General features: G+C 33.8%; 1 protein-coding gene across 1 annotated transcript; it reads right to left on the reverse strand.

The window, feature by feature from the left end:
- Positions 1-7410: 7410 nt before the first annotated feature.
- On the reverse strand, positions 7411-10027 carry LOC132732016 (MICOS complex subunit MIC27-like; the record flags this gene model as incomplete). The annotated part of the gene is given in 2 exon segments (XM_060718353.1): positions 7411-8007; positions 9890-10027. Coding segments are annotated over 2 exon segments (167 nt in total), but the record flags the coding sequence as incomplete, so codon positions are not given.
- Between the last annotated feature and the right edge of the window lie 553 nt (positions 10028-10580).

Raw genomic sequence — 10580 nt, forward strand, 5'->3', positions numbered from 1 at the left:
TTGATGTATATAAGAAATAAAAGAGGTCAGAGGACCGAGCCCTGAGGAACATCGGAGGAGACTGGTATGGGGCTGGATGTGGAGCCATTTACTACCACGGACTGTGACCAGTTATCAAGAAAACCTTTGATTCATTTAAGAGTTTGACCCATAATACAGAAGAAATGCAGCGTATACAGAAGTTGTTCATGGTTGACCATATCAAAAGCCTTAGAGAGGTCAAGAAGGATTAAGTCTACTTGGCTTCTCTGATTTTCTGACTGTAGGATATCATCTATAAGCATTAATAATTGGGATTGACACGACCTTTTTCTCGGAAACCATGCTGCAATTCATAGAACAAGTTTAATCTAGTAAAGTGCTTTGTTATACTGGAGGAGACAATGTGTTCCAGGGTTTTACACAAGATACAAGTAAGAGAGATAGAGGCGATAGTTGGCTGGGTCTGACTTGCTACCTTTTTAAAGCCATTTTCCAGATGTCTGGTAGATTGCTGGACTGCAGTGATTTCTGGAAGAGTTTGGACACTATATAGGGCTAATTCTTTACTGGTATTTTTGAGCACAATGGGTCTAATTTAATCAGGTCCTGCAGCCTTATGGGGGGTGAGGTTTTTTAAAAGCTTCTCAACACCTTTTACAGAGATATAAATATCACACATGGGGTTATGTGGGCTAAATGATGTGTGGGGAACCCCTCTACCTGTATCTGCCCGATCCTGTACCTTCATATCAGCCAGGCATTTATGAGAAACGGGGAATTTCGGAGTGAAACTGATTGAAATTGTTCATTTAGTACTGTTGCCTTGTCTTGATCTGATGTATACAGTTTATTGTGTTTTTTTCTCAAAAGAATCTTGTTTTGAGTGTTTTAGTAGTGAATATAGCTTTTTGGTGTTTGGTCTGGGTTGTGTTTGTTCATGTTCTTGATGTTGTTGTTAATGTTTAGTATATCTTCTAAGTAATTTTGATAGGCTAACTTAGTTTCTTTTCTGCAGAGATGTTTAATGCTGAGATATTTTTTCTCTAGATTTTTTGAGATATGACCCTTGTACTGCTTGTAGGCTTTGTGTTTGTAGCAATTTGGCGTATACAATATGTAATGGTTAACAGCCACTTTAAACTGGTTGACCGAGAGTATAGGCAGTCCCAGTGCCGTGAAAAAATGTTCTTTGAACCATTAGAATTTGTATGACTGGGCTGTGATTAACTTATACATGTAGCTCATTATGTGCGCATATTTGGAGGCTATCTCAAATGACGTTATTCTTAGTTATTTTATACATGGAGAGGGCCTTGAGTGAAAAGGACGAAGGTTATGTCAGCGCCATTTAAGTGGGTAACAGTGGTTGTGCGTTAGATTTAACCAAATGCATGTAGATCTTAAATTTGGACAGATTTTATCAGATCAAGTTTGGTTTGACAATGGGACTAGACTTCTGATGCATATTCTAGTTATGAAAAAAAATCTTATATGCCAGATAGGCCACAACGTGTCCTGAGTTTACTTTTATATTACGGCAAAGGAAATAAGGGTTTGGTATTGCCTGTTTGGTTGACCTGTCATGTTCTTGTCCTTAGAGAGATTATTTGATATACATGTATCTACCTCCTAGGTATTGTGTGGATGTAACAGCCTCATAAAGTAAATGTAGTTCCTTGGAGAGAATAAACAGTTAGTATTGGATGTTATTATCCTTGTGACATGGATTACTTAACATTTGGATAGGTTAAACTACAGTCCCAATCCAACCCACATGTTTCTTTTAAAGGTCTTTTTGAAGGGTTTGTAATTGAAGGGGTCAGTGCAAGATATATACAGCACCACCTATATGTTTATGCCGAACACTTGGTCTTCGAAAGGCACTTGATACACTTAATTTGTAAGCCAAATAACATTTGAAAAAAAATGTTTAAATGATTACAACAGCGGATAAGGATTATTTTTTATTAATTTTTACCTACCGTCAGGACACCGACCAGAACCTGTCGTTAGTACGACATCAAAAAGAAACGTCTAATAGACATCGGTTTTTGGACGTCAGCTTTACGTCGTATTTTGGTCGCCGACGTCGTGACCAAAATCTAATGTTTATCCGACGTTATTTTAACGCCGTGTGTTTGCTGGGATGGTACCTAACGTTATTAAACATTATTTTGAGAAAAAGGTCATTTTATGAAATTTTAGTTTTAATTTAAATATTTTAAAATTAATTCACTTATAAGTAATGTTATAAATAAAAAGAACATTTGAAACCAAAGTTGTATGTTTTACACCATTTTTAACCATTTTATTGAAAGAAAAGTTATTTTTATCAAATGTGCTTATGCAAAAACTGTTCTAAATCCTATGGAGTTAGGACCTTTGTTACTTTTAAAACAATTGCATAAAACTACTTTCTGTCATCCTTTGTGATATTATGACACAATTTTCTAGTCTTATAGTTTCTAGTCATTTTGATTAACTTAGTTTATTTACCTTTTTATAAAATAAAGTCGTCTGGCACATTTGTGCCAGACATTTTCAATCCACTTTTTGTCAGACTTTTCTTTAAACTTTCCCCTTCCTGTGATGACAGAAATAAAACTTCAAAGGCGTTCAGGCAAAGCAAATATAAAGTATTTGAGCTTAAAATCTACATATCTTTCAACTTTTCAATCAACTAAAAGGTTATCATATAACCCCTAATGTATTTGCACATTAATATTAAGCTTAAAAAAAAACTTAAGGCGTTTCAAACAATTCATCAATTGTATAAATTGTATTTGTTACACATCCTTTAGTTGATAAATTGATGAATATTTGATTGATTAACTAATTGATTAATTGACTGGCTACAGGAAACAAAAACAAATGAGTTTTAAAAATATATTCTTCATAGAAAGAAACAAAACTTTAATATTCAAGCCAGTTCAAATATAAAAGAACCTATCTTACGAATAAAAGTTTTGTTTTTAATAATTCAGAATATAATTGCATGTACTTCAAAAATATTGTGTGAAGGAACTGTAACAAACGTATTTTCACTAGACGACTACATTTAAATAACCTAAGTTACAAATATTATAAAATACATCAGCTTTAGCTGTATAGTTTCCATAATTATCTCAGAATATGGTCTTGAAAAATCAAACAAAAGCTATCAGAACATGCCTTTGTCGCTAAAATGTAAAATATTTAATATATTTAACATTAACTACCTAAAGCATCCTAAATGCTCAAATTTTAACATTTCCTCTTAAACAATAATCTTTATGGTGATATACATGTATAGAAAAACTCTAAACAATATTTTTAAAACTTAAATGTCTTCATGCAAAATTTTAAAAAGGGATAAATATGGTATATATATGCGCAACAAAGGTTCTATCTCCATGAACACAAAATTCACATAATAATACTTGTAATTATTTTCACACAAATGAACATTTCTGCAAATTAATTTGACAAAACATAGAAGAAAACATTGTTGTTGTAAAATTCCATGCACATTTTGACATAAAATCAAAATATAATCACATTTTCATATATTTTTTTCGCCTCAAAACAAGAAAAAATGGATAGATTTAATGTAACAATGGTCTCAACTCCACCTCTGGAGTTAGGACCTTTGTAAAGTTCCTTCAAGAACCATTTTTACCTTAAAAACAAAGAAATGAGTAACAAAGGGAGGTTATTCTAATTCCAAATAACGTTCTTTAAATCACAAAGGTCCCAACTCAATTTCATCCAAAATTGTAGTTAGGTACCTTGTTGCACTGACCCCTTCAATTGTTGAGATTAGGTTTATAGAAATATCATCAGCAAATAGGCGAACATTACTCCCTTGTGGAGGCCATTGATATATGCACCAACATCAGGGATAAAAGAACCAACATCAGGGATAAAAGAACTGAATTTTAGCTCCCCAACCACACCCCATTCGAAGAATATACCTCAGGTTCACCTCTTTGCATTATTTCAGACAAAATCTTTCACTTGAGCAGAACCTTCAACGTTAGGTAAGCTAGCTGGACAATAATATGAAAATCTATCCATAATGTAGAAGATTATCCATCCATGCATGAAATAGACTAAATCTTGACATTTAACCTTCTCTGGTGACCTTGAATTTATTGACCTTGACCTTGCATTTATTGACCTGTATTGTGCTGGTAAGACTGTCTCATTTTTATGCCCCTACATAAAAAGTGGGAACATCCTGTGTTGGAGGAGGAATAAGTTGTTGTTAATGTACGCAGTTATTGCTTTGTTATAGTTTTAATATAAAGGTCACTGTGACCTTGACCCCTATAAGCTTGTCTAAGCAGTAACTAAGCAGGGATTAGGACTACAGTCCGAATGATTAGTTCGGAAGTGTGTCTGAACCCTTTTGATTTTGAGGTAAGTAGGTAAAAATCCACCGAAGCTGTCCATAATAATAACTAAACGCTTGTTTGACCAATGACTAGAGACTGCAGTCTGCAATTTTCATATCATTCTAAGATTTTGTGTTGAGGTTGGTCATGACAAGCAGAAAACCTGTTGTTTTTTGGGTCAGTAGGTCAAGGCTACCATGATGTTGACCATTATAACTTGTTCGACCAATAACTAAGGAATGATTTGGCCTGCAGTCCCGAGATTTGGAGTCCCATAGACTACTTAAGCACCCAACGACTTTCAAAGCATCCAGTGATTTGTCATAGCAACCACTAACTTTCCACAGCAACCAGTGATTTTCTCTAGCAACTAGTGACTTTCCATAGCAACCAACCATTGATTTTCCATAGCAACCAGTGACTTTCCATAGCAACTAGTGTCTTTCCATAGCAACCAACCATTCATTTCCCATAGCAACTAGTGATTTTACATAGCAACCAACCATTAGATTTCCTGCTTAAACCAGTGACTTTTCATAGCAACTAGTGACTTTCCATAGCAACAAACCATTCTTTTTCCATAGCAACCAGTGACTTTCCATAGCAATCATATACTTCTTAAGCACCCATTGACTTTCCATAGCATCCAGTGACTTTCCATAGCAACCATTGATTTTCATAGCAACCAATAACCTATTTCACAACAAGTGACTTCCCAACCAACTTTCATAGCAACCATAGACTTCTTTAACACCCATTGACTTTCAAAAGCATCCAGTGACTTGTCATAGCAACCATTACCTTTCCACAGCAACTTTTTTCTTTCTATAGCAACTGGTGACCAATCTTGCAACCATCGACTTTTCATAGTAACCACTGACTTTCATAGCAACTAGTGACTTCTATAGCAATCATTGACTTTCCATAGCAACCAAGACTCCCATAGCAACAGTTTGCTTTCCTTAACAACCATTGACTTCTATAGCAACCAGAGACTTCATAGCAGCCATTGATATTTCATAGCACACTGTAAATTTCCAAAGCAATCAGGGACTGATAGCAAACATTGACTTTTTACAAAGGAAACAACGACTTAAATAGCAAACATTAACATACTATAGCAACGAGTGAATCTACCATTGAATTTCATAGCAGACACTGACTTGAAGAGTATTATATTCAGGTGAGCGAATTTAGGACCATCTGGCCCTCTTGCTTAGGTTTTATGTCACACAGTACAGGTTGTCTGGAATGTACTACAGTATAACCTGCCTTTTGTGGTCAGCAAGGGAACCATAATAACAATATCAATAAATGTAAACAAATTTCCCAAATTGCTAAAACTAAGTGCCAGTTTGATCAGGTAGTCTATGCTTAATGAAGATCCATCAGCCCTTTCAGGCACCCGTCAAGTGCCAGTCATGAATTATAAACACATTTTTTATCATTGGCATGAATCTGTATTTATAAGCTGTTTGATTCTGTTGGCTAGGTGTGGTAAAATTTACATGTACTTTAGTATAGTTATTATATATTTTTCTCCTTTTCTCTTTTTTGGTCAGATATTTGGTGGCCGCTGAATGCAATAAACAGGTTCATGTTATAAAAGGTGTCTATATATAAGAATTTCTTTCTGTCAGACCTAGATCTGACCACTATAGACAGGGTCACTTTATATAAAGGTGAAAGCCAATGTTCTTCTGACTGTCGTTATAAAAAAATGATATATTATGCAGTAATACAACACTTGATTTATAAATATGCAAAAGTATGTACGTATGCCAGCAAATAAGGTTGGGGAGCAAGTGTCCCATGGAAACATTTCTAGTTTAAAAAGTCTGTTAATTCAAAACTTCCAAATCTTCTGTGCACACATATTCATATATTTTTTATCTGACATTTGACCTCAGTCTATGTGTGACCTTGAAGTTAAATTAAGGGTTATTGGATACAAGGAGCAAAAATGGAAGAGTTCTGAAGTTTTTAAACCAACTTTATTATAGCACTTGTGTCTTTGCAAACATATTTTCATTCCAAGTCTAAAAATCAACAATAAGTATTATTTCACATAAGTTATAATTGACTTCTATTTGAACAACATTGATATCAGATAATATATGTTTCATGTAGGAAACCTGCTTACAGTGGATAAGTCAATAGGCACAATTTCCATAAGTATATTTCAAATAAAGACAATAGAAATATATCATTTGGATTCTCTTATTGAAAAGAAAATTGTTGATATTGTTGCAAGTGATTTAGAATTTTGTTCCAGAACAATTTATCATCTGCTATACACAGGTGTTCCGCACATGGCCATGACATAAACTATACCCCTGGTCCCCCTCTACAACCCAAAACCCTTAAACATCGTCCAAACGTCATGAGTATTGACAAAAATCAATTATATGAAGAAAAAGAATTTATGACTCTAAAACAATTCTTTTTTCTTCATTTAATTGATTTTTGTCAATATTTATGTTGTTTGGACGATGTTTAAGGGTTGTAGTAGGGAAACAGGTGTATAGTGTAAGTCATGGCCACACGCCAAACACCTGTACTGCTATATATAGATATATAATAATGGATCATGTATAATACACTTACCAATATCATATAATTATTCTTTAGGAGTTTCTCTAAACATTATCAACATAATTATAAATAGTATTACAGATCTTTCATTATGGATCAATTCAAATTCAGTATAAGGACTGACTGTCACTGTCAGTTTCATAAAAGCATGTTAAAAATAATACATCTGTATGTATTTAATCCATCCCTTATTGGAATTATAAATAAGTCATTTATGAATCATATAAAAACAAACAAAACAACAATTGAAACATGTTTGCCAAAGCCAACATGATTATTATTCTACATTACAATAGTAATTTAAGGTTCCACATTGGCACAAACATCTTGTACATGTATGTTGACTGAAAAGATAAGAGAAAGAAAACAAAACCATATGATATTTAATCATAAACATGCTAATATTCAAACACCAAGGCAACGTTCCTGGTACAATAGTGTCAAAAGATAATGAATGTTCTTTTAATTAATTGAAACAAAAGTAGGCATCTCAACTAATTCAGCCATATATGCAATCAAAAAATATTTCAAAAGCTCATTTAGTATATCACATCATATTAAAGCAGCATGCCTCCAGATTCCAGCTAATTTTCATGAAAACTTTGAAAATGCATTGAAAAGTCTAATATTATGAGCAAAATAATAATTTACACACTGCAAACAACAACTTACAAGCTATGTTAATTACCAAAAACAAATGCAAAATGGTAAAAAATACTGCAAAAATCTGCAATTTATCACACACAACCTGTAAGTTTTTACTTTTATCATGAATCATATTACTTTTCTTAAAAATCTCAGTACATGTTTCTCAAGATTCGAAATCCTTGAAATATTTTGGCTCATCTGGAGGCATGCACCTTAAATATACATCCGCACAAAAAAATTGTGTAGCTCATTATCCTGATACTTTTTATATACAACTATTGACAAGGAACTTCTTAAAGCATCACATTGTAATGAATATAGTCTTATATATATAAAACTTTCAAATTTTATTTGAATTTTCTGTGTCCCCTCACCTGCTAGGAGCTTTTGTCATCAGACTCACTACCTAGAATGGAAAAAAATAATTACTGTTTTATAAACAACTAATACCTATGTTACTACACTGTATATACAACAACAAAAGGGGCGTCCGTGGCCGAGTGGTTAAGGTCATTGACTTCAAACCACTTGCCCCTCACCGCTGTGGGTTCAAATCCAGACAGGGACTTTGGATTCTTTCATGTGAGGAAGCTATCCAGCTAGCATCAGGAACGTCGGTGGTTCTACTCAGGTGCAAGTTTGTGCCTGAAATAATGCACAGAAGGGCACCTGAGGTCTTCCTCCACCAGTATCCACCAGTAAAGCTGGAACGTCGCGATATGAGCTATACTGTGTCGATGTGGCGTGAAACCCAAACAAACAAAACAACAAAATTTAGGGTATTTTAAGGCAAGATCTAGGTCATTATGCCATTTTGGCCGCATTTCTACTCGGCTTTTTTCTCTCCATAATTTGAGAGAGAAGGGAGCCTGTGGCCGCCGCCTCAGTCCTTGTTGGACATGTTTAGCCCATTTTTGCATATGTTCAGCAAGGACCAAGAAATAAATTCTAAATAAATCTCTTGTCAAGCTGTTTGTTCTACTTTAAATAACAAATAATGTAATTATCTATTTAGCTAGTTGGAATGATGCTTTTTAAATGTTAAAGCCTTATGACCAATGACTTTGAACTAGAAATTCTGACATAGCCATATTTTCTCTTACATGATTGTCGTAAGAAGTAATTCAAGTGGAATGATTTTTATATATATTATATTTTTGTTTGGGTTTTACATCGCACCAACAGAGAAGAGGTCAAATAGTGACTTGCCAGCTTTTATACTGGTGGAGGAAGACCTAAGGTGGCCCTCTTGTGTATTAATTCAGGCACAAACAGGCACCAGAGTAGTTCCACTGATGTTTCGTAAGCAAGCTGGAATAATAGTATCTGTCAGATGTTGCAGTTCTGATTGGAAAATCTGTCCCTCAAAAACCCGCCCATATTGGAATATCTGTCCCGAGGAATTGGCGGGTTCCCTAGGGATGGATATATTTCAATCAGAAACGAAAACATTTGTCCGATTTTTTTTTTGCATATTCTAATATAATCCATTATATTTTAAACTCTTTTCCATATTATACCCATAACTTTTTTCTTACAACAGCATATGAAATAACAAATTCATCCAAAACAGTAAAATTACGTAATCCTTAGCGTGCCATTGTACAGCACGCGACTCGTCTGGCATACCATGCCAAATGAAATTTCTGGCATGGGTAAAACTTACAGAAACGCAAGTCTGATAATTTAAGAAATGATTACAAAACTGTGAAACTTACAAGGTAAATAAGTAAGCTTTACACTGAGATCACTGTCAGGATTGTTGCTTTCATTCAGTGGTTATTTTTATTTCAAAGTTCCTTTAACAATATTATGAATCTGAAGAATTTTACTACCTGTAGAATTTCTAAAAAGAGCTAGAGGGAATATTTTATTTTTCACACTGCATCTTTAACAATAACTAAACTGCTCAGCAAGTATATCCGGAAGAAATATTTCGTATAAACTTTGAAATACAATCTTTTCTTTTTTAAATATTAAAGTAATATGGCCATCAATCGTCTTTTATATCCAATGCAGTGTTAATGCTCATCTGTTAAAATAACATTAACTCCAAAAATATTGCTTTCAGAGTTATGGCCTTTGTCTAACAAATGCACTATGTCAAGATAAGCAAGTATTCCATGTTGATAATTTTTAAAATGTTTGAATACGGGGCTACATGGAAGTTTTTGCACGTAGACAATGACAAAGGCGGTGACGACGACGAAGCAGTGATAATTATAGCGCGACATTATCTTTCAAACAGGCAAGCTAAAAATGAATATAATTATATAAAAAAAACATACTGTTTTTAAATTCAAGAATTTTGCTCTTGAGCTTTTCATACTGTTCTGTTGTGAGGGAAACAGCCTCATTTGGGTAGCAAAGTGACGTAGCTGCCAATAAGCCAAATGTTGTGAAGGCTGTTTTTCTTAAAATTCCTCCTGAAAACAAAAAGGAAAATTCATATTGATAGAAATATCTTACTATTGCTTCTGAATAGAGACAGTCATAAATGAAAGCATTGTGAAATATATGCCATACAGGGCTTCCATTAAGTTCCAAAATTTGGAAGTCAAAGACTGCAAAATGTCTAACACTGAAAGTCACATTATATAGGTAAAAAAGGAAAAAGGTTATATTTTGGAAGTCACAAGCCAAAATCAGGAGTAAATGACTCCAAAACTTCCACTCATGGAAGCATTGTGTTATAAGCTGAAAGGGACATTATGCCCATCCATTCATGTGTAAATAGTCAGTGTTAAGGTAAATGTCAAAATAACTTTACAATTTGCCGTAACTGTGTCCGTTTTAATACATGAATTCACAAATTTCCTAAATAAACCACATAACCCAAGGTAACTTATGGACTTTATCATTAATGTGCAATTGATAAACGTATTGGAAGTCTTTTCTAATACTAGTAGCTTTTTTTTTAAAAAAAAATTTTTTAAGTTTTTTATAAAGTATAAAAAAAAATTTACCCCCCCCCCCAAA

The sequence above is a fragment of the Ruditapes philippinarum genome, unplaced genomic scaffold (genome assembly GCF_026571515.1).
Source record: "Ruditapes philippinarum isolate M1 unplaced genomic scaffold, ASM2657151v2 ctg8850_1_1_1_1, whole genome shotgun sequence".
Lineage (NCBI taxonomy): Eukaryota > Metazoa > Mollusca > Bivalvia > Venerida > Veneridae > Ruditapes > Ruditapes philippinarum.